General features: G+C 46.7%; 2 protein-coding genes across 2 annotated transcripts in view; both read left to right on the forward strand.

Moving 5' to 3' along the window:
• The first annotated feature begins 5,335 nt into the window (after nucleotides 1-5,335).
• On the forward strand, nucleotides 5,336-5,997 carry LOC116599067 (ATP synthase F(0) complex subunit C2, mitochondrial-like). Its single transcript, XM_032358725.1, has one exon. It carries the CDS (start codon nucleotides 5,402-5,404, stop codon nucleotides 5,837-5,839), a length of 438 nt encoding a protein of 145 aa, XP_032214616.1. The 5' UTR covers nucleotides 5,336-5,401; the 3' UTR covers nucleotides 5,840-5,997.
• An 11,821-nt stretch (nucleotides 5,998-17,818) lies between these two features.
• The window catches only part of CRY2 (cryptochrome circadian regulator 2), a 36,274-nt gene continuing 26,571 nt past the window's right edge, over nucleotides 17,819-27,521 (forward strand). The window contains exons 1-2 of the mRNA XM_032360011.1: nucleotides 17,819-18,085; nucleotides 26,550-26,658. Of these exons, the coding sequence (XP_032215902.1) occupies nucleotides 17,865-18,085; nucleotides 26,550-26,658 (330 nt within the window). The 5' untranslated portion in view covers nucleotides 17,819-17,864. The remainder of the gene's footprint in view (nucleotides 18,086-26,549; nucleotides 26,659-27,521) is intronic.

Raw genomic sequence — 27,521 nt, forward strand, 5'->3', positions numbered from 1 at the left:
TACCCGCTCTGATCTCGGCCCCAATGTTGTCCAGTACAAACAAAATCTGAGGGCACCTGAGTGGCTCAGTGGGCTAAGCCTCTGCCTTCAGCTCAGGTCATGATCAGGGTCCAGGAATCAAGCCCCATGTCAGGCTCCCCACTCAGCAGGGAGGCTGCTTCCCCCTCTCTCTCTATCTGCCTGCCTCTCTGCCTACTTGTGATCTCTGTCAAATATATAAATAAAATCTTAAAAAACAAAACAAAACAAAATCTGGACATAGATAGGGAGATACTTTTATTAGACTTTTATTAGACTATTTTATTTTATTATTTTATTAGACTGTTGCAAAAGAGAGGGCACGTCTGTCTCAGAAATATGTAAGTATCTCAATATCCAGCAGAAAAAAAGTTTTCTTTTATAGGATAAAGGAGGAGGCAAGCAGAATCTCTAGAGGGAAAGCCAGGCAGGCAATGAGAAATGACCAGTGGGGTCTTATTGGAGCAGGGGCTTGGCTGTGGTCAGCACATTTCCAGAAGCTGATAAGGGGAGACATGTTCTACTTTTTTGTGCTTGCTCAGGCTTGGGACAAGCAGAGTTCATGGGCCTGTAGGCAAGAGAGAAGCCTGACTATAGTTTGGTCAACACAACAGAGTGAGAAATGCAGAACTGTGAACCCTTCCTTGGTCGACATCAGTTCCTCAGAGAAGCCCTCCTTTACCCACCCAACTTGGATGCTGGAACTGGACTGCCTGGATTAAATCCCAGCTCTGCCTCGCTGTGTGACCTTACCTGAGTGTCTTAACCTTTCTGTGCATTGGTTTCCTTATCTGTAAAGTAGCAATTAACATAATGATCCATCTCACAAAAAGTGAGTTGAGCAGGCCTCTGGGACACTGTTAGCACTTAATAATCATTCACTCTTGTGACATGATCTCTGAGTCCCTATGCCCTTCCTCCATGGGGAGGAAAGCGTCTACCCCACTGGACTGTAAGGTCCTTGAAGGCAGCAATGGAGCCTCTCCTGCTCCAGTCTGAATCCCCAGCCCTGGGAACAGGACTAAGGTGGCCCTTCCTAAGTATCATGTAAATGACCCCCAATATGCAGACAGCTGATAGCAACTGAGGAAGAAGATAAGAGAGCCCTGGGGAATTGTTTGCTATCTCAGGATGTTCCAAGTTTTGCTGGGAAGTTGAGCGGAACCACCTCTCTGGCGCCAGCATCCAGAGCTTGCAGAAGGTTTTGCCCCTAAGAGAAACTTCACTGACTTTTCCACTTATTTTTCCACGGAAAAGGCCAACACAGTTCCCATAACAAGCCTCTCCTGCCTGTAGCTTTCACCATATCGTTCAGGGCCCCAAGAGATCATCACCTGGTAGAAAAGGTCACTTCTCCTGTTGAGGGGCTCTGCCTCCTGTTCCCAGGCCATGGGGGCTTGCCTGCACAGTGTTTCTCTGCCTGGCTGGTTGGGAGACTGCTCTCCTCTACAGATTGGGCCCAAGAGTGGTGGCTTTTGTTGACGTGGGCTCTTGGCATCAATTTCTCCTCCTTCTATTCTTTTCTTTTTAAGGACCTTTCTCAGCGTAGACGCCAAAAACTAACAAACAACAATATGACGACGATGACGAAAAAACCCAACTTAACAACTCAAAGTACCTAAATCAGGAGTCTGCAAACTTTTTCTAAAAAGGGCTGGATAGGGGGCGCCTGGGTGGCTCAGTGGGTTAAGCCTCTGCCTTTCGGCTCAGGTCATGATCTCAGGGTCCCGGGATCGAGCCCTGCATTGGGCTCTCTGCTCAGTGGTGAGCCTGCTTCCCTGTCTCTCTGCCTCTCTGCCTACTTGTGATCTTTGTCAACTAAATAAATAAAATCTTAAAAAAAAAAAGGGGGGGGCTGGATAGTAACTAGTTTTTGTGTTTTTTTTTAAGATTTTGTTTACTTGAGAGAGAAAGAGAGAACGGGAGAGGAGGGTCGAAAGGAGAAGCAGACATCCCACAGAGCAGGGACCCCGATGTGGGAATCGATCCCAGGACTCCAGGATCATGACCTGAGCCGAAGGCAGTCACCTAACCAACTGAGCCACCCCAGCACTCCTGGACAGTAACTGTTTTTGGATTTTCTGTCCATAGTGTCTGCAACAACTCTGCCTTTATAACTCAAAGCACGCACTGACCGTATGTAAACAAGTGAGCAGGACTGGTTTCTAAGGACATTTTACTTACAAAACAAGTAGCAATGGAGGAAACTTAAAAACTTTATGCTGCATGGGCGGCACCTGGATGGCTTAGTTGGTTGGGCATCTGACTCTTGATTTTGTCTCAGGTCATGATCTCAGGGTCATGGGGTCAGGCTCTGAGCTCAGTGAGTCTGCTTGAGATTCTCTCTCTCCCTCCCTCAGATAAATTATTTATCCCTCAGATAAATAAATAAATCTTTTTTGAAAAATGATGCTAAATGCAAGAAGCCAGGTATAAAAGCCCACATAATGTATGATTCCATTTATATGAAATGTCCAGACCAGGCGAATCTCTTGAGACAGGAAAGAGATCAGTGGCAGCTCAGGGCTAGGGTCAAGGGGTAAGGGCATGGGGAAGGACATCTAATGGGTTTGGGGGCTTCTTTTTGGAGTCAGTCAGGAAAAATGTTCTAAAATCAGACTATGGTATGGGGCACCTGGGTGGCTCAGTAGGTTAAGTGTCTGCCTTAAGCTCAGGTCATGATCCTGGTGTCTTGGGATTGAGTCCCACATCAGTCTCCCTCCCTACTCAGTGAGGAGCCTGCTTCTCCCTCTGCCTCTCCCCCTGCTTGTGTGCGCTCTCTCTCTCTCTCAAATAAATAAATAAAAATATTTAAAATTAGACTGTGGTAGTAGGTCTGCAGGTCTGTGAATGTAGCAAAAACCAGTGAATTGCACACTTAAACAGCCGCATTTTTTTTGGCAGGCAAATTATATCTCAGTAAAATTGTTTAAAAAGAAGAGTACACCAATGTTCAGAACAGCATTATTCACATTAGCCAAAAGGTAGAAACAACCCACAAGTCCAAGGACAGATGAATGGATAGACAAAATGTGGTGTGTTATGTATGAGGCTGAGTATTACTCAGCCTTGAACAGGAATACAGTTCTGATATCTGCTTCAATGTGGCTGAACCTTGAAAACATTACACTAAGTGAAATAAACCAGACACAAAAAGATAAATATGGCATGATTCCACTCAAATGAGGTTCTTAGAAAAGGCAAATTAAGAGAGGGAGAGAGAAGAGAATATGGGCAACCAGGGACTGGTGATGGGGAGTGAGTTATTGCTCATGGGTACAGAGTTTCTGTTTGAGATGATTTTTAAAGTTCTAGAAAGGGATCATGGTGATGGTCATTCAATATCATAGATGTACCTAATGGCTGTGAATTGTATACTTAAAAATCAAAAAATGGTATATTTATATGAAGTATATTTTAACCCCAATTAAAAAAAAAACTAGGAAAAAAAAAAAAGAAAAGGAAAGGACAATGAAACAGTAAAAAACACTAGAGTGGCTGGTGGCAAGAGAAGGACGAGGGCCTGGGGCAGTGCAAGCAAGGCCTCCCAGATGGAGAGAAATGGGCAGATTCCAGAAAGATCCAGGAGAAGGAGCCAGGGTCAGGATGCTGCACAGATGCTCCGAGGCAGGGGCCACGGAAGAGAGGCCAACGGCCAATCCCCACCCCACGGCCCACACAGACATCCCCAGAACCTCCAGCACCCAGACAGGGCCTGCATCCAGTGAGCACCCAATAAACATTTCTGAATGAAGAGAACAAATGAGGACTTCAGCCTGGGATGACAGGAGATCTTCATTTTCTGGAAAGTGCCCTTTCCTGAATCGTCTAAGAGGAACTTGTACTGCTGGTACAACTGGAAAAACAAAATTCCACTACACAAAGAAATAGAACCCCAGATGCTGCTGTTGGCTGTGCCATCTCCAGGGGCTTCTGGCCCCTTCTAGCTCGGAGCCCTCCCCTTCTTGGCTCAGCTGGGATCTCCCAGCTTGACTATGTTCCTATACACTGAGCGCACACCCTTTCCTTCCTTTCTACCCACCCCACATCAGGCCCCTCATTTGGCCCAGATGTTTTGGATCAACCTCCAGGATCGCTCCCTTTGAAGACATTCTCATGCCTTTACCCTATGTTCATAGGCTCTCAGCTCCGGGTGGCGGGGGGGGGGGAGTACTGCCTCACAGGGGCCATGAGGGTGTCACGACTGAGGGATTGTTAAATCATCCTATAGTGTTCAGGACACCCCCCACGACAAAGAATTATCTGACCCAAAACACCAAGGTTGAGACAACCACGTGCCTGGGCCAATCACGATAACACCAGTAGTCCCAGTCCCAATCACTATTTCGTGTGCCAGGCATTGTGCAGGGTACATTACAGGATTTAGGGGACAAAATCCTTGCAATCACCCTGAGAGGGAGGAAAGAGTATTGTATGTTTTGTAGACAAGGAAACTGCAGCCCAGAGAAGTTAAGTAACTTGTCCAAGGCCACACAGCAGGTATCAGAGTTGGGACTTGAATCCAGGTCTACCTGACTCCAAATCCCATTAAAGTCCCCTGAGGGATCTAGGCCCATCCCATGAGACCTCGCGGCCAGAAAACTATCCTATCATGCTCTGGTTGGGGAAGAAGACAGATTATAATAAAGATCACCAACAGGCGTATAACATCTTCAGGGGCTGGAACCCTACCATGATGAATAGACCAGAGCCTGGAACCCCAGCCGCTGGGGGACCATGGGAGCCCCTACAGCCCGGGCTCCTGCAGTGTTCCCTGCCTTGTAACCAAGCTTCTCCCACTGCTCTCTTACACTTCCATTAGGCGATCCTTTTTGAAAACCACACTGACCCGTTGAGAGACCCTTGTGAGGATCACTGTCAGCCCTGTGGTTCATTTCTCTGGTTCAGCCAGATTCAGGTTCAATTCCTGGCTCTGACCCTGGGTGACCCTGGGCAAATTATTCCAATATCTTTCTGAGCCCCAACCTCCTCCTATGTAAGGAAAAGATAATAATACCAACCTCATTGGTTTTTTTCTAAGAATAAGACCTTAAGTATATTCACATCCATTTCGTAGTAGAGGAATTGTTACTATGTTATTATGAATTCTCATTACTACGGTCATCTTCGCCAGCCACACCCCAAGCCAGAGAGGGCTCTTTTGCCAGCCACACCCCAAGCCAGAGAGGGCTCTTTTGGGTGCTGGCTTCCTCTCCCCTATCCAGTGTTCCCAAAGCCCCAGGGTGTTTCCCCCTGAGTCTCAGGGTAGTGGAGGCAGGGTGGTATAGGGATTAAAAGAAGCTTTGGGGCCCCCCCCCCCCGCCCTCTCTGTCTCCTCGGCCCTGGGAGCAGCTCTCCTGCCACAGCCCCTCATTCCCTGAAAATGTACACCTGTGCAAAGTTCGTCTCCACCCCATTCTTGGTCAGGAGCACCTCTCAGCTGTTGAGCCGATCACTGTCTGCAGTGGTGCTAAAACCACCCGAGACACTGACAGATGAGGCACCTTATAAGGGCCTCAGCATCTTGGCAGCCCCACGTCCCCTGACCTCACTTATTCCCAGCCGAAGCTTCCAAACCAGCGCCATTTCAAGGGACATCGATACAGCAGCCAAGTTTATTGGAGCTGGGGCTGCCACGGTAGGGGTGGCTGGTTCTGGGGCTGGAATTGGGACTGTGTTTGGGAGCCTCATCATTGGTTATGCCAGGAATCCCTCTCTGAAGCAACAGCTCTTCTCCTACGCCATTCTGGGCTTTGCCCTCTCAGAGGCCATGGGGCTCTTTTGCCTGATGGTGGCCTTTCTCATCCTCTTCGCCATGTGAAGGAGCCGTCTCCACCTCCCATAGGTCTTTCTCCCGTGTCTCCTCTGCCCTGTATAATCCTTTTCCTATACCCCCCCAGGCAGCCTGGGGAAAGTGGTTGGCTCAGGGTTTGACAGAGGGAAGACAAATAAATACTGTATTAATAAGAAAAAAAAAAAGAAGAAGCTTTGGGACACATGATAATGGTAGGCCTCGCCCTAGCTCGGGGCAGGGGGTGGGGGGGATTTGTTTGTCTCCCTTGACTTGACAGAGGGGCCTCAGAGCCTTGGGGACATGGAATGCTCCACCCATGGCTTAAAGCAGTGTTTTCCAGAATGTGGTCCACGCAGAACCCTCTGCATCTTCGTTGTCCCATGTATGGTTCAAAATACAAATTCCCAGGCCCTGCCCAAGACCTCCTGAGTCAGACTCTGCAGGGAATCTGCATTTTGAACACCTTGGAAAACTTGCATTTAAGAACCTCCACTAGAGAAACTAGAATCTTGTTCCTGGACCCCACCCAATTGCTGGTGGACGGGCCTCATCACCTCCCTCCTCCTCCCTCTGCAAAAGAAGGCAGGGCTACGGGGCTTCTGGGAGTGAGATGGTAGGGAGCAGGGGAAGGCAAAGTCCTCATCCCTTGACAAGAAGTCCCTCGCCACCGATGGGGCCGTGTTAACTTTGCAGGGGGCCTAAGCAAGGTCATTATGTCTGACATTTCTTTTTGCTTTTTTTGAGCTAATTTGTTAATCTGATATCTTTTGAAAAAAATGTATTAATTAACCACAAATTGAACAATGCATGTTTTCAAAACTCAAATGGTACAGAAACGTATAGGGTCAACTTTCCCTCTGCCCCATCCCTCCCCAACCTCAGTAACCCGAGCCTGAAAAAAAGTTATGTCACCCTCTCCAGTGCTGACTCTTACTACCTTTTTTTTTTTTAATAGTAACAGCAATTTTCTTTAAAGATTTTATTTATTTATTTGACAGACAGAGATCACAAGTAGGCAGAGAGAAAGGGGGAAGCAGGCTCCCTGCTGAGCAGAGAGCCAGATTTGGGGCTCGATCCCAGGACCCTAGGACCATGACCTGAGCCGAAGGCAGAGGCTTTAACCCACTGAGCCACCCAGGTACCCCATTACCTTTTTTTTTAAAAAAAAAGATTTATTTATCTGAGATAGAGAGCACCAGAGATGGGGGCAGGGGCAGAGGGGAAGAGAGAAAGAGAAACCCAGGCAGACTCCATGCTGAGTAGAGCTCTATAGGGGGCTCCATCTCATGACCCTGAGATCAGGACCTGAGCCAAAACTAAGAGTTGGACACTGAATCAACTGTGCCACCCAGGTGCCCCAGACTCCTATTACATTTTAAAATGTATTTATGATTCATTATCTTGTTTTTATAAATTTAGAGACCCATGTAACCTTCTTCTTCTTTTTTTTTTTTTTAAAGATTTTTATTTATTTATTTGACAGGGAGAGAGATCACAAGTAGGCAGAGAGGCAGGCAGAGAGAGGAGGGGGAAGCAGGCTCCCTGCTGAGCAGAAAGCCCGATGCAGGGCTCAATCCTAGGAACCTGAGATCATGACCTGAGCTGAAGCCAGAGGCTTAACCTGAGCCACCCAGGTGCCCTATCCTTTTTCTATACATATATCCTATACATACTATTTCATAGCTTTTTAAAATTAATTAATTAATTTAGTTTTATCCTCTTTACTTTTTTTTTAAGATTTTTTAAAAATTTGTTTTAAAGATAGAGGGCACACGAGCAGGGGGAGGGGCAGGGGGAAGGGAGAAAGAATGTCAAGCAGACTTCCCAGCTGAGTGCAGAATCCAACGTCGGACTCAATCCCAGACCCCCAAGATCAGGACCTGAGCAGAAACTAAGAGTCAGTAGGGTCACTTAACTGACTGAGCCACCTGGGAGCCCCTATCCTCTGTATTTTTTTTTTAATTGAAATATAAATGACCTATAATTTCTTTAAAATCTCCATTGCTGGAGTAGGAAGACCTTAGGCTTTCCACTCAGACAGACCTGCACCTGCACTGGAATCCCTGCTCCCGGCTTCCTAGCTGTCACTTGGAGGATGCCCAGTCACTCCAAGCCTGTGTCCTCGGTGAATAGAGGTCATGGCTAGCATAAGAGTGATGACAACAACAGACCCTACTTTGCAGGTGCTGAGCAAAGTTCAACAAATATTCACTATTAATGTTCCTCTGTGATCTTATGATCTCAGTTTGCACAAAACTCTACTATTGTACTTCTCATGAAGCACATAACAGAAAAAAAATGTTAATACACTTGCTTCCTTCACTCTAAGTTTCTCAAAGGGCAAGAATTATGTCTAACCCAACCCTGTATCTTCAAGAACCTTCTTGGAGCCTGACCCAGGAGGCACTTGGTCAGAATACCCTCATAAGCAAGGGCAATGATAATGTATGTCCACTCAGCACCCAAACCTTCATCTCCCACACCTTCCTCGCTCATGGGGGTGTTCCTCACTCCACATTTGGACCACAGCCTCCCGTCCCTTCCCCCTGCTGACTGGACCAATGTCCTAAGCCACCTACGGTTCCTGAATCGGGACCTAAAAGATCCTGGCAGTCTTCCCCTAGTAGTAGCCGGAAATTATGGCGCAGCCATATTTGGCCTTGTTCACAGAGCAGGCCGAGAAAACACAACTTCAGGGTGGGGAAAGAAAGTGGAGAAAGTTGCAAGAAGAAGCAAACGGGAGGCCATAGGCTCTCAGAGAAAGAGAAACAGAGGGAGGATGGCTGTCCCGTATCCAGTGGCTTTAATTATTCCTGCTTTCAGTTCTGGAAAAGCAAGAAGCATGTTAGGCCCTGGGGTCCCCCGCAGGATGTTCCTGTGTCCTCTCAATGTATGTTTGATTTTCACTTCAGCTAGCTCACAAATTTTGATTACCTGACACCAGAAGGATTTGGGCGAAGGTCACACATATATGGTGTCCTCTTAACTCAGGGGCCAGAGGGGTCTGGGGCACAGCATGGCAGCTCCGTGAGCTCCCTCCACCGGCCTGCGCCCCACCCCTCTGGAAAGCATATCCCACCACACAGAAGGCAAGCAGTCAATCTCCAGTGTCCTCGAGAAGGAAAGTTCATTTCTCGCACTTTATTCTTCTAAATTAAAAAATGGAGGGAAGGGAGGGTCAACAAATGCTAATATCTCAGAGAAGACCACAGTTCTGTGTTAGTGACCAAAGCCCAGTCTCAGGCATGTAACTGCCTGGGGCTCTACTCCTCCAGCAGAGGCTTGTCATTAAGGGCAGGCTGAGGCAAGTGTCTCATGAATCTGTCACCTCAAATACGTCACCTGGGCCTCAGAGACAGATCAGCAGAGAAAGGCTCAGCAGCGAGATTCTTTTCCTGGTGGCTGAGAGGTACATACATGTCACTCGCGCCCTTTGTCTCTCTCATCCCTGTCACACGCAGACCCGCAAACACACACACTGTACTTCCCTCCCTTGAGCCCGAAGAGTAGTTGCTGTTCTCTTGAGCAAGAACCTTGAAATTTCAGTGTTGAAATTAAACAAGTTCCATAGCCCTATTATCTTGACTGGAGCCCCTCCTCCTGGTTTTTCTTTCTCGGGTTTGCTCTTTCTTACTGGGTGGTCCAACTTCTAGGCTGGGACCTTGCCTCTCAGGGTGGGGAGAACGGAGTGCAGCTTTTCTGAGTGTTGGGGGTGACTGAGGTCTCAGTCCCAGGAGGTCGGAGCACAGTTGCCTGACCATCCCCCCTGGCCACGGGTCCCTGGCCCAAGGTCTGATGGTCACACCAGAATTGGGGGGTATGGGGTGTTCGTAAGGAACATCCTGTATGTTCTTGGTCTCCTGTGGCAAAGGTCAGAAAAGCACTTGTTTCCCCACTTCCTTGGTCCTTTGTTCAAGGCTACAAGTTTCTGGGGCGGCTAGTAGGAGGTTAGGCCCAACTTCTCCCTTGGTGGTTGACTGATAGTGAGACTTCTGTAGGACCCAACAAAGCATAATACAGGTGGCTCGGGTGGAAACTCAGGTGTGTCTGTAAGAACTCAGATCCTGTCCGTCCAGCTTCCTCAGTTCTTCTGGCCAGCAGTAGAGTCTGGGAAAGGTCCGAGGGAAATAGAAATAGAACATTATCAACACCCCTGAAACTCCCCTAGGTGCCCCCATCTCTATCCCTCCATCCTGGTCCATAGTCACCAGCATCCTGGCATGTCATGTCTAGCACCGTGGATTAGGTTAGCTTTTGGTTTTGTTTCTAATTTATGAGCTGAAGATCTTTTTAAAAAATATTTTATTTAGTTATTTGACAAGAGAGCGACAGGGAGAGAGGGACTACAAGTAGGGAGAGTGGGAGAGGGAGAAGCAGGCTTCCCGCTGAGCAGGGAGGCTGATGCGGAGCTCGATTCCAGTACCCTGGGGTCATGACCTGAGCCGAAGGCAGACGCTTAACCAACTGAGCCACCCAGGCGTCCCTGAAGATCTTTTAAATATGGACACCAAGACATTCATCTGTTTAAAACACTATACATCTTAATTCAATGTATTCAGATAAATAAAAGATCCCTAACATCAATAAAAAACTAGAACTTACACATGCAAATTTAATATAAACAACATTTTTTGACTTTGGCATTTCTGAACAGAAGACCTGTCTTTTTTTTTTTTTAAGATTTTATTTATTTATTTGACAGACAGAGATCACAAGTAGGCAGAGAGGCAGGCAGAGAGAGAGGAAGGGAAGCAGGCTCCCTGCTGAGCAGAGAGCCCGATGCGAGGCTCGATCCCAGGACCCTGGGACCATGATCTGAGCCGAAGGCAGAGGCTTTAACCCACTGAGCCACCCAGGCGCCCCAAGACCTGTCTTTTTAAAAGTCCCACTCTGCTGCTGAGGCTTACTTTACTTTTTTTTTTTTTTTTAATAATGCCCTCTATATATTTTTTAAATAATAGCTTTATAGAAATCCATTTCACATACCATACAATTCACCTGTTGTTGAATTCAGACTTGTGGGACCATCATCATAATCAGTTTTAGAACATTTTCCTTACCCCTCACCAAATTCAGTATCCATTGGCTGTTACTCCCCATTTCTCCCCAGCCCTTCCTGTCCTAGGAAATCATTTTCTGTCTCAATGGATTTGCCTGTTCTGAACTTTTCATATAAGTGGAATCCTACTATACGTGGTTCTTTGCAACAGGCATCTTTCACTTAGCAAATGTTTTCAAGGTTCATGAACGGTGATGTGTTTGCTGGTACTCCCTTCTTACCTATAACTAAGTGGAATTTCACTGTATGGATCTACCACATTTGTTTATCTGTCCATCAGAGGATGGACATTTAGGTTGTTTCTACTTCTTTGGCTCTTAACACCAAACATTAGTTTTGCCACGTTGTGAACTCTATATGGTGGATCCGTGCATATATCCATGTTTGCTTTTATGTCCATCTTCTTTTGTTCAATATTAAATTTGTGAAATTGAGGGCACCTGGCTGGCTCATTCCATGAAGAGTGCGACTCTTGGTCTGGGGGTTGTAAGTTTCAGCCCCACATTGGATGTAAACATTACTTAGAAATAAGATCTTTTAAAAAAAAATTGTGAGTTTCATCCCTGAATGTATAGCTATGGTTTGCACATTTTAATTGTTATATAGTATTCCTTTGTTTGAAAGCGCCTTAATTTATTTATCCACTCTACTGCTTAGAGACATTTGAGCTGTTTCTGGTTTAAGACTATTCCTAAGAACATCACGCTGTGGATATTTCCATACAAGTTGTTAAAGTCAAGGACAGACAGAGGCTAGCCTTGAAGGCTCCCTGAGCAGACAGCCCCAATTATAGGCAAGCACACAAAACTTAATTTATTTTTTTTGCGCTAACTTGACCTGAATTGCTTCTTGCTTCTGCTCTGGAAAGGATAAGCAAAACTTAAACTTTTTCCCAAGGTTAATATGGGGTAACCACTGAAAATGGTAATATTGTAACCAATTTTAACAGTCACTGCTTTCTGGCTGTAAACTGCTTTATAACAATACCCCCCAAACCTCATTCCATGTTCTCTTCTGACTGCTCTGGTTTGTAAGCTGCCTTTTTGGCGTGTGCACAAAAAATTTTTACTAATTACTGCTTCCATGATTCGTTGGTTTTACTTTGGCTATTTTGAAATTTTGACAATGTCTTTTGTGTACATGTAAACAAATTTCTGCTAGGTACGTGCTAGGAATTCAGTTGATAGGTCAGAGGGTATATGGTTTGCAATCTATAAGGGTATTTGGTTTTTCAAATGTAATATATAACACCAGACGGTTTTCTAAAGTGATTGCATCAGTTTACACTCTCAACAGCAGTATGTTTCAAATGCCCACATCTTCCCCAAAACGTGATTTTTTTCTTAAGATTTTATTTATTTATTTGACAGAGAGAGATTACAAGTAGGCAGAGAGAGAGAGAGGAGGAAGCAGGCTCCCTGCTGAGCAGAGAGCCCGATGCGGGACTCGATCCCAGGACCCTGAGATCATGACCCGAGCCGAAGGCAGCGGCTTAACCCACTGAGCCACCCAGGTGCCCCCCCAAAACGTGATTTTGTCCATTCTTTTAACTTTATCCATGATAGTGGATTTATAGTGGTATCTTGTAGTTTTTATTTGTATTCCCCCCATGAACTAATTAATGCAAGTGGGCACCTTTTCCTGTGTTCATTGGCATCTTGCATATCTATCCTTCGTTGGGGAGAAGGTGTCTGTTCGAGTCTTAGTTTCATACTGGGTTGCCTTGTCTCTTTTTAGTTTTTTATTCTGGATCTGAGCTCTTTAAGAATTATAGGGGTTACAACGATCTTGTCTTATTCTGTGGTTTGCTTTTTCACTCTCTAAATAATGTTTTTTTGATAAACAGAAGTTCATAGCAAAGCAAACGAGCAAAACCAGAAACAGACTCATAATTACAGAGAACAAACTCTGATTACCAGAGGGTGGGTGTGGGTGGACAAAACAAGAGAAGGGAATTAAGAGGTACAAACTTCCAGTTATAAAATAAATAAGTCATGAAGGTGAAAAGTACAGCGTAGGGATAAAAGTCAAAAATATTGTAATAACTTGGTATGCTGACAGATGGTGACAACATTTACTGTGGTGGGCAATGTATCATATAGAGAATTATTGGGTCACTGTGCCTTATACCTAAACTAATATAATATTGTATGTCGACTATCCTTCAACTAAAAAAAAAAAAAAAAGAAGTTCATAATTTTAATGTAGTTCAGTTTATCAATCTTTTCATTTATGGTTAATACGTCCCATGTCTTATTTAAGAATTCTTTGTCTACCCTCAAGGTCATAAGGATTTTCTCCTATATAATCTTCCCAAAGCTTTATTTACTGTTTTACTTTTCACATTTACATATATAATCTATCTGGAGTTGATTTGTGTATGTTCAGAGATAGGGGTCAAGTTCCCTTTTTTTTTTTTTTTTTTACATGGGGATATCTATCTGATTGATTGCCATTTCAAGAAAAACCACCTTTCCTCACTTCTGTATAAAGACATCTTTGTCCTTAATGAATACCCAGATATGGGCGAGTCTGTTCCTGGTCTCTCAATTCTGAGACTTTTGCCTATTTATCATGCTCCAGTTCCATGCTGCACGTGTGTCCCCACCATCATCATCATCCCCATTTTCCAGATGAGGAAAATGAAGCACAGAAAGGCTAAATAACTTGCCCAGGTAATCTGCCAGTTGATGGCAGAGCTGGAAATGGAACAAAGAGTCTGGCTTTTCGGTCCATATGTCCCTATAAGTTTTACAAGTTTTCAAGCTGAAGGGTTCAAAGAACATCAAAATAGGCTTTGTGCGAAATCTTGGGAATAGGAATGCCATGGCTGCACACGATGGGTTGACACAACAAAGGGAGGAGGGAGGGTAGGACCGGATGCTGGGTGCTCAGCCCCACACGAACAGCCGCTTCTTTCCCCGTTCCACCACTAGAGGGCGCGGGTAACTTAAACTCGCCAGGAACGTCCCTCCCTCCCGCCCCTAGTTACCTTTCAACCAATCATCAAATATTTACCCAAAGCGCTGCTCAAAGGGAATGTAAAAAGTTGCCCAATCCAGTCTCCACGCGAGGCTATGACAACAAAAACATGGAGGACTGATCTCTGTATTCTCAATATCCTCAGCGAAGAACGAAATCTCCCGCTACCTAATTTATCTCGTTCCTAAACAACTGAATACGAAGTTTCTCCTTAAATCTCCTTCTCTTCTTAGCGTAGACTAGATTTTTTTTTTTTTCCCTCAAACTAGATTCTTTGGCTCTACCCCTAATGGAAACAAGGAGCAACTGTTTGGCATCCTCATGGCAACCACTCTTCAGAGACGCTTGTAAATTACGAGGTATACAGCTATGAGATCAAACCTCCTTCTTACTGCTCTCAAAGATACAATAGTACTCGATTACATTTCACCTCCCTAACAATGTACAGGTTTCTTTGATCTCTCAGTAATTTCTCTATGTACACCCCCCCCGCCATTTTTAAATTTATTTATTTGAGAGAGAAAGAGAGAGAGGAGGGGCCGAGGGAGAAGGAAAGAAGCAGACTCTCCACTCAGCACAGTGCCAAAGCCGGGCTGGATCTCATAACCATGAGATCACGACTGGAACCAAAATCAAGAGTTAGCTGCTTAACTGGCTGAGCCACCCAGGTACCCCTCCCTAGGTCCCTTATAAAGTGTAAAGTTCACAAAAGTGAACTTTGCACTCCAGTATTCTGTCCAGGGGGAGATTCACTTCCTGATTGATTCTTGAATGTTACCCTCTTATACTTAAACCATATGCAATCATTCAATAAAATAATTCTTCCTTATCAACACGATAAAGGACAATATAGTGATTGAAATAACACAATGACACAACAATATAGAATATACTTAATATTTTCTTTAAAAATGCATGCAACACTGCAGTGGTTTGGGGAATTGTTATTTTTCATTACTGGTATAATTTTGAGGTCTTTGAAAACCTGATTAAAATCTTTTATTCACCAGCAACTTACGGATTGCCCATTACATGTAAGACCAAGAACAAGATGTTGCAAGGAAGACAAATGCAGACACAGATCCTGCTGTTCAGACTAATAGTAGCTGACTCATAAAATGCTTACTATGTCCTCGCTACTATGGTCATTCCTATTGTATAGCTTAAGAAAGTGGGGAACAAGGAGGTCACTAGTTTACTAAGGTCACAGAGTAAAAGCAGAAGCAGAATTTGAATCCAGCCACCCCAGACATGCAAGATGTTGGGCTTAACCATTGTACTACACACTGCCTCTCATCATAACCCAATAAGATAGGGATAAATGGCATTCAATCATTCATCACATATTTATTGAGCAACTACTACATGTCAGGTACCAAACTGGAGCTGGGAATACATTGACAAGCAAGATAAGCACAGCCCCTGCCCTCATGGACCCACAGTCTACACAGAGAGCATTACAGGAGTTTAGCAGAGAAAGAGTACCCATCTTCGAGGCTAGGGGAAAGAACCATATCCTTACACTCTCTGTTCCATCCCTCCTCAACCTTGTGGAGAGAAACGGGGATAAGAGAGGGGCAAACACAAAGTCTCAAGAGAAAAGTAATGAGAGGTGGCATCTATTCTTCCAGCAAGCATTTGGGATTCAAAAACAAGGACAGAGTCAGGAATGAATAGACCTTTCAGGTTCCTGCTGACCTAAGACTAGTTTCTCTGTTCACCTTTTGCTCAAGGAATCCTCAATCAATAAGTGCCAAGCACTGAGCTAAACCCTGAAAATTCATCTGTGAATAAGCCAGGGTCCCTGCCCTCCAGGAGTTTATAATCTAATGGCACAGAGAGATGAGTAAGAAATGCCAGTACTATGTACTAAAGCCAGTGATAAGAAACAGCACAGAATGAGATGGGCACTATGGGGGCTGGGACCAGACACCAAGAAAGTGACATCTATTCTGAGTGACACAGTACAAACTGGACACGGAAAAAACTGGAGTTAAAAAGGGGACGGGGGGTGGTGGTGCCTGGGTGGCTCAGTGGGTTAAGCCTCTGCCTTCGGCTCAGGTCATGATCTCAGGGTTTGGGGATCGAGCCCCACATCGGGCTCTCTGCTCAGCGGGGAGCCTGCTTCCTCCACTCTCTCTGTCTGCCTCTCTGCCTACTTGTGATCTCTCTCTCTGTCGAATAAATAAATAAAATCTTTTTAAAAAAAGGGGGGGACAGGGTAGGGGTGCCTGGGTGGCGCAGTCAGTTAAGCATCTGCCTTTGGGTCAGGTCATGATCCTGGGACCCTTGGATCCAGCCACACCTTAGGCTTCCTGCTCGGCCAGGAGCCTGCTTCTCCCTCTCCTTCTCCCTGCTTGTGTGTGCACATGCTCCCTCTCTCTCTACCAAATAAATACATTCTTTTTAAAAAGAGAGAAAAAAAAAAATTTTAAAGGGGCGGGACAGGGTGAAGAGTGATTCAGGCTTGAAGGAAAAACTTACACATATGAGAGAGAACCTGGGATTGAGAATGATTCTGGTTTAGAGAGCTGTGCCAAATAATGTCACTAATTTGCTAAATTCCTTCCTCGCTCATTTCCAAATTCAGGAAGGGATGTGAGTATGTGCACAACCTAGGGCCAAATTCAGTCACCACATTTCGATAACCACAGAGCTGCAGTCTAATTAGGCTATCTTAGCTCACCATTAACACTTCATCGCAGGCGCTCATATGCTTCTCTTGCCATTCAGTCTATCAGCAAGGCCAGTGCTAGGCTCCAGAAGAATAACAGGGCTCCTCTTGGCTCCCCAGAGGAGTAGTGGAGACAGTGTTTTCCATATCTCTGAATCCCACACAGAATCCAGTTCAGGGCTTCGGGAGCACAGAGGTACCATCGTTCTATATTCTACTAAACAACAACAAAAAAAAAAAAAAAAGAAAGAAAGAAAGAGAAAAATTCATCTGATGGCATAATTACTGTCTTGACCCACATCCTCTGCATTGCCCATTCCTACTCCCAGTCCCTCCAGTGTCGTGCGTCAGGGCACTTCTCCCTCTTTAGACTTTGCCACTTTGAAATGCCAAGGAGCTCTATGCAGATAAGAGTATAGCTTTGTGGGTAAAAGCAGAAGCTTCAGATTCTGTCTAGTCGGTGGGATCCTCTTATTAGCTTTCTTTTTTTTTTTTTTTTAAAGATTTTATTTATTTGACAGAGAGAAATCACAAGTAGATGGAGAGACAGGCAGAGAGAGAGAGAGGGAAGCAGGCTCTCTGCCGAGCAGAGAGCCCGATGCGGGACCCGATCCCAGGACCCTGAGATCATGACCTGAGCCGAAGGCAGCGGCTTAAACCACTGAGCCACCCAGGCGCCCTCTTATTAGCTTTCTGATACAGAATAAGTCACTCAAGCTGTGGCAGCCTCAGATTGCTCCGTATCTAAACTGAGAATAATAACAGTTCTTTCACTGGGATCTGTTGAGTGAACGTAACCAGGTTAAGAATAGTAAGTGAGATAGTCTATGTAAGGATATTATCCCGTTGCTTGCTATATAAAATGCATTGAATAAATAGTAGCCGTAGTAGAATGTTGCGGAGGATATCCCAGCCTAGAGGCAGAAGTGGATGATGCTGGTTAGGTCACTGGCTGGAGTCGCAGCAACCCCCATCAGCCCAGACAGCTTCCAGTGACAGGCTTAGGACAGGACGCCTGTAAGAGATCCTCCGTCCCTCGAGACTCCGTCCACGCCCAGACCTCGGAAGGGATAGGCAACTTGCGTCACCAGCCCAGCCCGCCGCTTCCTCTCCCGGACCGACACATGGTGGGAACGTGAGGGGGCGGGGCCGGACTCCGCGTTGCTGGGCCAATCGCCCGGTGGGAGGCTCCCAGCCAATGGCAGGGGCGCTCCAGGGCCTTGGGGGTGGGGCCACAGAGAGGAGCGGCGGCGTCGTAGGTCACTGGGCGGCCCGGGGGCGGGGCCCGCGAGGCCGACGGGGGCGGAGCGGCAGAGGCCAGAGCAGTCAGAGTGGTGATGGCGGCGGCTGTGGTGACGGCGGCAGCGGCGGCCCCGGCCCCGGCGCCGGCAGCCGGAGTGGATGGCGCCTCTTCGGTGCACTGGTTCCGCAAAGGGCTGCGGCTCCACGACAACCCTGCGCTGCTGGCGGCCGTGCGTGGGGCGCGCTGCGTGCGCTGCGTTTACATCCTGGACCCGTGGTTCGCGGCCTCCTCCTCAGTGGGGATCAACCGATGGAGGTAAGGGGGCCCGGAGCGGGGTCGTGGGCCCAAGGGGAGCGGCCTGGCCTCGAGGGCGCCCGGCTAAAAGCCCGGATCGCCCCCGCCCTACAGAGAGGGAAGCTCTGCCCCCTCCATCCCATCAGGTCCCAGGGCCGGAAAATCCCGGCCTGAGGAGGTGAGCCAGGGAGACCGAGCCGGGCCTCCAGAGGGGAGAAGCCAGGACGAGGGAAGCGGTTAGTCATCTTGGTAATGGCCTGGGTGGGCCTGGGCCTGGGCCAGGGCTCCACCTCTGGCAGAGCGCGTTCGCACTGTGTATTAGTCCCTTGGGGGCTCACAGCATTCCTGTGGGATGACCAGAGATCATACTCCCCATTGTACAGGTGGAACTCCTGAGGCCTAGAGACCCAGAGTGGGCCTGCCGGAGGACTTGAAGTCAGGGAGTGGCAAAGCAGGGACTCCTGATCTAGGGCTCTTCGGGGTGTGCTCAGGGAGCGGAAGAAAGGAGATCCTGGGATGGGAGGACAGGGACGGGTTTCTGGGTTTCTGAGTTGGTAGCACAGCGGGTGCTTCTGGCATTCTTCGAGAAAAGAGCCTGTTGCTGGGCTCCCGAAGGTCGTCTGTAAGCTTCTGGTTTGTTTGAATCCATCTTTTCACCCATCCTGGTTTCCTTCTACCAAGACCTTCCTGCCTCTGGAGGTGTCTCCAGATCTGAATTAGCATTAGACAAGGCAGGTGCCCTCTGCCCTTTTATTATGAAGACCCCAAGGGCTTGTCCAGTTAGAGGCACTTTGTGTCCTCAGCTAGAAAGTAGCACTTAAACCCATTTTGAAGAATTCCCTCAACTGCTAGCTATGAGCTCACTAGTTAAAAAAAAGAGAGAGAGAACGAAAGAAAAAAAGAAAGGTAAAGAAACCAAAGTATCACTTCCTTCCTCCTATTCTCCTGAGATTGATTTTAAAGGACAGTTGAGCCACTAGGGATTACACTGCCTGGGGTTAGGGAGCAGGAGAGCTGTGATAATCAAGAAGATCCTTCTTTGATGATTCCCAGGAGATGCAGTCAACAGAATCATGGGAAAGGATTAACAGATAGGTAGCTGATGTCCTTTCTCTGTAAACAGTGTGTTTAAAACCAAGGCGTTTTGAAACATCCTGTACCCTTCTCTCTTTAAAACACCTCGCAGCTGTCCTTTGGTTTGTTTGCATTGTTCTGGGTGATGTTTGCCTGTGTCCCTGTTGCACTGATGGGCAGCGTTATTTCCAGGATATGGTAGCTATCAATACGCCATTCTTTTCCTCCCGGAGGTGTGTGCCCTGCTAGGAAAGTGAGTGCCCCTAGCAGTGGGTCTATTAAATGCCCCCTCCTGCCCCATTTATATAGAAAGAACAACTAAAGATAGTCCTGTGGAGAGCCTGCCCACACAGTTTTCGGGCTGCTCTATTGCTCTGCCTGTGCTCCAGTTTCTATAGATAGGAGGTTGGATTTGACAAACATCTTCAAAATGGCCATCCCTAGCATGGATGGACATTAAACCAAGCCTTAGACTTTGCCCTCTGTTTATGGCAGTGTGCCAATTAGAGCAGAGTAAATAAATCTGACTACTTGCTTGTTACATTCTCATGAAAGAGGTTTGGTTTTGTTTTACCAGGGTTGGGGGGACATTGCATAGGCCTACCTGCACGTTTGTGATAGTGGAGATTAAAAATGAACAAGGGGCGCCTGGGTGGCTCAGTGGGTTAAAGCCTCTGCTTTTGGCTCTGGAGCCTGCTTCCCTTCCTCTCTGCCTGCCTCTCTGCCTACTTGTGATCCCTGTCCGTCAAATAAATAAAAATCTTTTAAAAAATGAACAACAAAACCTCTGTTGCTGATTAAACTCAGGTTTGCTAGGAGCTACGTGTATATGGATTTTTATGGGTCTCTCTTTTGTGACTGTGCCTTTGAGCAAGTGAGGGAGACAAAGGAATGTGGCAGCTCAGATGCCTTAGTCAAATCCTAAAGTCAGAGGCCATGTAGGAATGTAGATATTAATTGAACAATGATTTAATGGGTGCCTCGTATCTGCCAGTCACTGATCTGGGCGTTGCTAGGAACACAGCAGTGAACAAGCAGTTGTGTCCAGAGCTCCTAGAGCCTGCGTTTTAGTAGAGGGAGACAAGTAAACAACCATAATTTAGCAGAACTAAATACCACGAAATAAATAAAATAGGAGACGGACTAGAGCAGCATCATGGGAATCGCTAAAGGATCTTTAAAAAATGCCTGACTCCGTCCTCCCCCAGTTTTTATTTAATGGGTCTAGGCTACGGCTTTTTAAAGCTCTCATGTGCGATGAAGCCTGAGAAGCACTGGACTGGAGAACCACAGACTTGAGCCTGACAGCTTGGGAAATGGGTTGCAGTGCTTCGCCAGGGAGGCTAATTAGCTTTGGCATTCAGAAGAAAGGGGTGAAAAAACACAAAACAGATCAAATATGATTAACTGCTTCTGGGCCTGGAAACAGACCCACTGCTGCCACCCCCACCATACTCTGCTCCCACGATCAGACTCAGGGCAGAGCTGCGACTGTTTGACATGCATTTGGGGTTTGCAGGAGTGACAGAGTGAGCTGTACCTCCCATAACTACAGTCTTTGTAATCTTCGGTGGCTGTGTCTAAAGCTGGGAGTGATCTGAGACAAGTGTGCTGCAGCACAACATCCTAGCTCTGCAGATATGTCAGTTGCTGCCTCTGAGAAGCCTCCCTAGAAAGGGTGGGTCATGGGCCATCTGCAAGAGGTGGGGGGTAATCAAGATCTCAGATGTCTTCCTCCTGCACAGCATTTTTCAGCAGATGAATCCGATTAAAATAACCATGGATAGCACTTTCCAAAGTCAAAGAGGACAGAGAAAGGCAACCAAGAAATATGTGTATTAGCAGAGCAGAAAGGCTGGCATACTCCTTGCCTTGGTGGTAGTGGGAAGCTGATGGGCTAATTGTAGCTCAGTGAGCCTCAGGACTTTTTTGTCAAGCACTAGTTGGCTAAGCCCTTTGCCATTTTTCCCAGCCCCACCTTCCCCAAATTTGCTCTATGTGGAAGGAGGTACTGCAGTAAGAACCACCCAAAAGGCAGGGGGCGGGGGTGATCAGCTTCTAAATTTAAAAATGGTACTCAGTGTGGGTTTTCATTGCCTTCCTCTTGCTCCTGCAACTTCGACTGGTGTTGACAGTAATTTATTGCACCCTTCATTTACATCATTTTCTCCCTAGCTCTGTGCTGCCTGTGCATTCAGGAGCTTCCAGGACAGGGGGAATTGGTAGAAATATTAGGCCATATAGCTCAGAGTTAATAAATGAGGTGAACTAGGAACTCCAGTATGCCTGGTGAGAACAATGTGTCTCTCATCCCAGTGCTGGGAGCTAGTCACTGTGAGAATGTCGATTTGGTCGGGTCTCGGTCAGCAAGCAGGGGATTGAGAACTGTAGTCTTTTGGGGAAGAAATCAAGGTTTCTCTGAGCTGTTCACCCGGGTACTCAAGAGAGTCATTTCGCTGTTCTGCTGCTGAGGAACGTTTCCATGTGCTGAAAGGGGAGGAAAATCTTCATCTTTTTCTTTGAAATTAGGAAAGAATAAATCTGTTTTTAAGTGAGTGATACTTAGAGATCAATCCCTGCTATGGATTGTGAGTTTAAGTCATCCTTTTTCATGGGGCTTATGCTGTCTTACTTAGATAAATTAATTTCTATTAATATCCTACATAGCCAGTCTGGGCCAGCCTATGACATCATCATATAGTTAGATAATCTTGGCTTGATGCAGAGAAACTTGGTCAAGGGCAATCTGGATCCAAAAAGAGTTCAGTAGTGTCCTCCCTCCTCCTATGAACAGCAAAGCATTCCTCAACACAGAATCTGCCATCTCTAGGGAAGGTCTTCTCTAAAGATCTGCCTGTCTTATTCTAAAGGGCTAGGTAGCCCCGTGGAGTGCCTGAATGACAGAGTCCTTTCTGTATTTTTGGAAATCCCTGTTTGGTCTTCTCTAGTGCTGTGTGCCTCTAGCTCCAGAGCACTTACATAATGTAATTCAGTTGCACATGTTGTCTAATCCTAAGGGTGAGCTTTAACTGCTCGCACAGGACCGTGTGCTCTGAATTTTGGCCATGTGAGCTCAGCTTGGAGCTGCCAAGAGTGAGCTGCCAGCCCTAAATGCCACCATCTCCAATGCCCAGGCCAGTTTTCTTTAGAGTCCACCCTCACTGGAGTAAAGAGAAACTGGCCATGTGGAGAGGAGGGCTCTAAAGGAGGGCAAAAGGCCCACAATTCTCTCCAGTGAAAGAGTGCACCCACCTGCCCCAGCGAGCATTGACCCCATAGCAGCGCTGCTTCTGTTTCTTTGGTGTTACGCCAAACTGTCACCTGGCAGGCGAGGCACCATAGCAGTGGCTTCTCTTTCTCTGGCTGCCTAGGGCTGGGGCTCCCAGGGGCCTGTTGCATTTTATGGGGGCAATCCTTAAGCGTCCTTCCTGAAAAAGCCCAGTAGGGCTGGACTCAAAATTGAAGTTGGAAGTAACAGATCATATCTAGAGCACCAAAGAAGAGGCAGAAACCAGAATCTCAAAGAGAAAATTTAGTAGAAACAAATTAGAAGCAAAGAAAAGCAATTTATAAACAGAAGCTAGAAGTGAAGTGAAGTTTCCTAGAATAGTGCTTGTGAAACTTTAGTGTGCACGAAATCACCAGTTTGCTAAAATGCAGATTCCTATCCTGGAGGTCTGAAATTCTGCATTTCAGCAAGCTTCTGGGTGATTTAACGCTGTTGAGCCTCAGAGGAGCAAGGATCTGGGGGCAAAGGCATTGGCTGCGGTTCTCTCTGATGGCTGCGTACTGGACAGCACAGCCTCAGTGCTCAGGCAGTAAGTTCTGGTCAAGCAGTGGAGGCTGGTGGTTAAGAATGCAGATGCTGAGCCACACTGCCTGGTTTGAACAGTGGCCATTTACTAGAAAATTACTTGATAACTCTGTGCCTTCTTCTCCACATCTATGAAATGGGAATAATCATAGTATCTATGTCCCAGATCTATTCATGAAGGAAATGAGATAACATATATAAAATAAGTAGACTAGTGTTCAGTTCATTGCAAATGCTGATTAAATGTTAGTTGTTGGGTGGCCTTAAATGTTAGTTGTTGGGTGGCTCAGTGGGTTAAAGCCTCTGCCTTCGGCTCAGGTCATGATCCCAGGGTCCTGGGATTGAGCCCTGCATCAGGCTCTCTGCTCAGCAGGGAGCCTGCTTCTTCCTCTCTCTCTCTCTCTCTCTCTGCCTACATGTGATCTCTCTCTCTCTCTCTCTCTCTGTCAAATAAATAAATAAATAATCTTTTTAAAAATGTTAGTTGTTGCTGTTATCATTACTGTCATTTGGTTGCAGAGTTCAGAGTTGGGCCTTTTGCTTCCTGCCTCAGCTGTAGACCTTGAGAAGTCAAAGAAGAAAAGGGCTCTCTCGGGGTTATCTGACTTACCGTGCTTCAGAGACGCTTACTTCGGAATTTCTCCTTTTAGTAAATGAGGTCTAGAAATAAAGCTCTGGGGAGGCAGCTGGATCCTAGCTCTCGTGTGCATGTCAGTCTTATTTATAGCTTCAGACTGAAAACCTATGCAGCCTGGTGGCCTGTGAGGGAGGAGACCAGCGTGCATGGCAGGGACATTCCTGAGAGCCTTGGACGGAGGACCCGGTGCCCTGAACTTAAGTTGGAATTTAAGTTGCCAGTTACATCCAGGCATTCTCCCCCGCAGGGCCCAGGTTTCAGGTGGAAGGAGGCTGTTCACAGAGGTCTCTCCTCTTTTCCTCTGGAGAACAACAGTGTGGCCTGGGAGGAGGCCAGCACAGGTGCAAGTGCGTCACTCCCATCACTCCCGGCTTCGCTTTCCTTTTCTGAGTCAGTTTCTCAAAAACGAAGTCACAGAGGCGGAGCTGGGGGTTTCAGAAAGCCACAGTCTCCCATCTCCGCCTCTCCCGGAGAGTCTGTGCAGGCTAGCAGGATGCTTTGGGCTAAGCGTGGGACTCAGCTCCTGCTGGAATGTGGGTCTGTGGCATTCGCTGCCGTGGGAGTGTCACGTTGTTGACGTCAGAGACAGCAGCAGGGACTGGTTCTAGGTGGCAGCCTGGGAACAGGAGCTGCTCCTGTAAGTCGGCAGCAGTCCGGGGGTGCGATGTGCTGCAGAGGTGGCACAGGGCTTCATTGTGTTCAAAATAAAATCTAGTGATTTCCATGGTTGACGGAGATGGGTGGGAGATGGCGAAGTGTAGATAGCAGGGGTGTCTATGAACCAGGCCGACCTGTCAGGGCTTAGTTCCTGCAGAAGTTCCAAATGTGCATGGATTACCCCTACTCAGGTTTGTGTTGGTCAGAAGGGGGTTCCAAACACTTGAGGTCTGGTGGAATCTCAGCCCCTGAGTCCTGTCTGGTGTGCCACTGAAAGGCTTTAGAGGTGGGGGCATCTGGGTGGCTCAGTGGGTTAAAGCCTCTGCCTTCGGCTCAGGTCATGGTCTCAGGATCCTGGGATCGATCAGCGCATTGGTCTCTCTGATCAGCGGGGAGCCTGCTTCCTCCTCTCTCCCTGCTTGCCTCTCTGACTACTTGTAATCTCTGTCTATAAAATAAATAAATAAAATCTTAAAAAAAAAAAAAGGCTTTAGAGGTGGGGCACAGCTTCTGATCACAGCTTTGTCACTTAATAATTATGTCCTTAAGCAAATTAATCATCCTCTCCGTGTTTGATTTTCCTCATCTATAAAATGAAGACAGCATTTCCCTTCAAAATGTATTGAAAGAATTAAAAAGAAAACGTGCTTAAAAAGCATAAGCAGATAGATAATAACATTGATGACACTGTTTGACACTGGGGAGGGGAATTAAATTCCTGATGGATAAAGGGGAGACTTTTTACCATGTACCTTTTTATAACTTGAATTTGAATTACATAATTATCTGTTTAAAATGCTAATTTCATTTAATTTAAAAATTTTAAAAATCAAACACATGTTGGAGTGCCTGGCTGGCTTAGTGGGTAGTGGGTAGAGCATGCAACTTTTTTTTTTTAGCAAGGCGGGGAAGTGAAGAGGGGCAGAGGAAGAAAGACAAAGAATCTTTTTTTTTTTTTTAAGATTTTATTTATGTGAGAGCGATCGTGAGGGAGAGCACAAGAGAGAGCATGAGTGGGGAAGCGGAGGTGCAGAGGGAAAGGCAGAAACAGACTCCCTGGTGGGCAGGGAGCCCAGCACAGGGCTGTGGGTCCATGCATGAAGCTGAGCTGAAGATAGACACTTAACTGACTGAGCCACCCAGGCGCCCTGAGAGAGAGAATCTTAAACAGGCTCTGCACAGGGCCTGGAGCTCAACCTCACAGCCCTGAGATCATGACCTGAGCCAAAATCAAGAGTCAGACACATAACTGACTCAGCCACTCAGGCACCCTGAGCATGTGACTCTTGATTCGGGGTTGTAAGTTTGAGCCCCACATTGGGTGTAAAGATTACTGAAAAATAAAAGCTTTTCAAGCAAACCAACAAATAAACATGTCAGGGGCACCTGGCTAGCTCAATCAGTAGAGCCTGTGACTCTTAATCTTGGGGTTGTGAGTTCGAGCCTCACATTGGGTGTAGAGATTACTTTAAAAAAATAAATAAACTTAAAAAATTTTTTTAAATAAAACACATGTCGCAAAAAGGTGCTGTTAGATTTCTCAGAGAGGTGGTTGTGCCTAACTGAACAGTAGACAAATGTTTGTGGTCAAATATAAATAAATAAAACACCAAAGCCACTCAGCAAATGCTATTTCCTTTTCCACAGTGATCCAGTTCTTAAGGCTAGGCCTCTTAAGTACCTGGGGGTGCCCACCCCAGCCCCCACCCCCAAAAGCATGTGCGGATATCCTATAGAGATGTACCTTCTAAGGCTTTCTCTCTCTTGGGATGAGAATCTGGTGGCCAGAGCCCTGGAGAATGAGCCCCCCACCCCCTGCCAAACAAAACCCTGGGACCTGGGGACCCAGCCCAGGCTGTGGGGCTGCAGCAGTAGACGTCTGTGCAGCCCGAGGCAGGGTTACAGAGAGGCAGGGTGGACCAAGGTAGATAGGCTTTGCCGGGGCTGTTGCAGTCCTGTTCCTCCCTAGCAGGACCTCAGGCTACTGTGCCACGGTTTGATTTTCCTTTCTCAGCAATCCTAGGAGATAGGTGCTAACATCGACTCCATGTTACAGATTAGGGGAAAAAAAAAAAAAAAAAAAGAAAGAATGAAAGAAAGAAAAGCTAAATAGGTTAAGTAACTGCCCAAAGTCATGCAGCTAGGAAGTGGCCAAGCCAGGATTTCAGTGGAGGCAGTGCTGATCCCCCACCATGTCCTGGCTGGAGGACCGTACTAACGATGCACCAGCATCTCCCTGCTCTGGCAGGAAAAAGACTGCCTCTTCTAACACTATCACTAAAAGGCCTGTGTGGGCTCCGCAGGTTCTTACTTCAGTCTCTGGAAGATTTGGATACAAGTTTAAGGAAACTGAACTCTCGCCTGTTTGTAGTCCGGGGACAGCCAGCCGATGTATTCCCAAGACTATTCAAGGTAAGTGTGCCGAGTCCTAGAGAAGACGGGGAGATTCTGTTCTCTGGACTTTCCCCCACAGACTGAATGAGGTGATGTTCTGACTCAGAAAATGGAACCGGGCAGCACTGGTCTGTAGGGAAGTTGGGAGCGAAGCTGATCAGTTTGCCCACTTAGAATGGAAACTGGGTTAAGGAAGAAATTCTCTGAAACCAGTGTCTTGTTGGAAGGTTCCCAGCTCAGTCCAGACAGGGGATGGGGCAAGTTACTCCTCCCCGGATGCCACTGGCTTCCTCAGATGTTTTCTTGGCTCGAGCCAATGAGATTTGTTAGGGCTCTTCCTATGCCAGGAGCTTGAGGATGAGAATTCCTTTTTAGCACGGGGTGTTTCCTGTCTTGCTGTGCTCTGTTTATTGGGGAAAAAAATCAGCCTTTTTGAGGGAGCTCCCTGCTTCCCCCCGCAACCCCGGGGCAAATGTTGATAAAATCTTCACTTGGGTACAATGTAGGCTTCTGTCTGTCCTACCAGGTAGCCAGCCCACCCCCCGCCCAACCCCCTGCTCCAACCCTTTTCTTGATAAAGCACACTTTAAGACCCAGAGGCAAAAGTGCTTGTGGACAGAGGGCTCTGGGACAGTCTCTCCTCGTCCTCAGCAGTGTGGGATCGTTTTCATGCCCCTTTCCGGCCCAGCTCCTTTCCCTGCCTTTCCTGGGGGAAAAGACCAGAGGGAAGATCTGATGTCAAGGCAAGCAGCTTAGGAAATCTTTCATCATTCACTTCACCTCCCCAAACTCCCCACACAGACACACACATTGAAATCACACAGTGCTGAAAATAGCCAGTGTTCTCTGAGGACAGACTAGGAGTCAAGAGCCGTTCTGAG

Source organism: Mustela erminea, chromosome 9 (assembly GCF_009829155.1).
Source record: "Mustela erminea isolate mMusErm1 chromosome 9, mMusErm1.Pri, whole genome shotgun sequence".
NCBI lineage: Eukaryota > Metazoa > Chordata > Mammalia > Carnivora > Mustelidae > Mustela > Mustela erminea.

Coding starts and splice junctions, on each gene's coding strand:
- LOC116599067 (XM_032358725.1), top strand. CDS start 5,402: ATGTACACCTGTGCAAAGTTCGTCTCCACCCCATTCTTGGTCAGGAGC.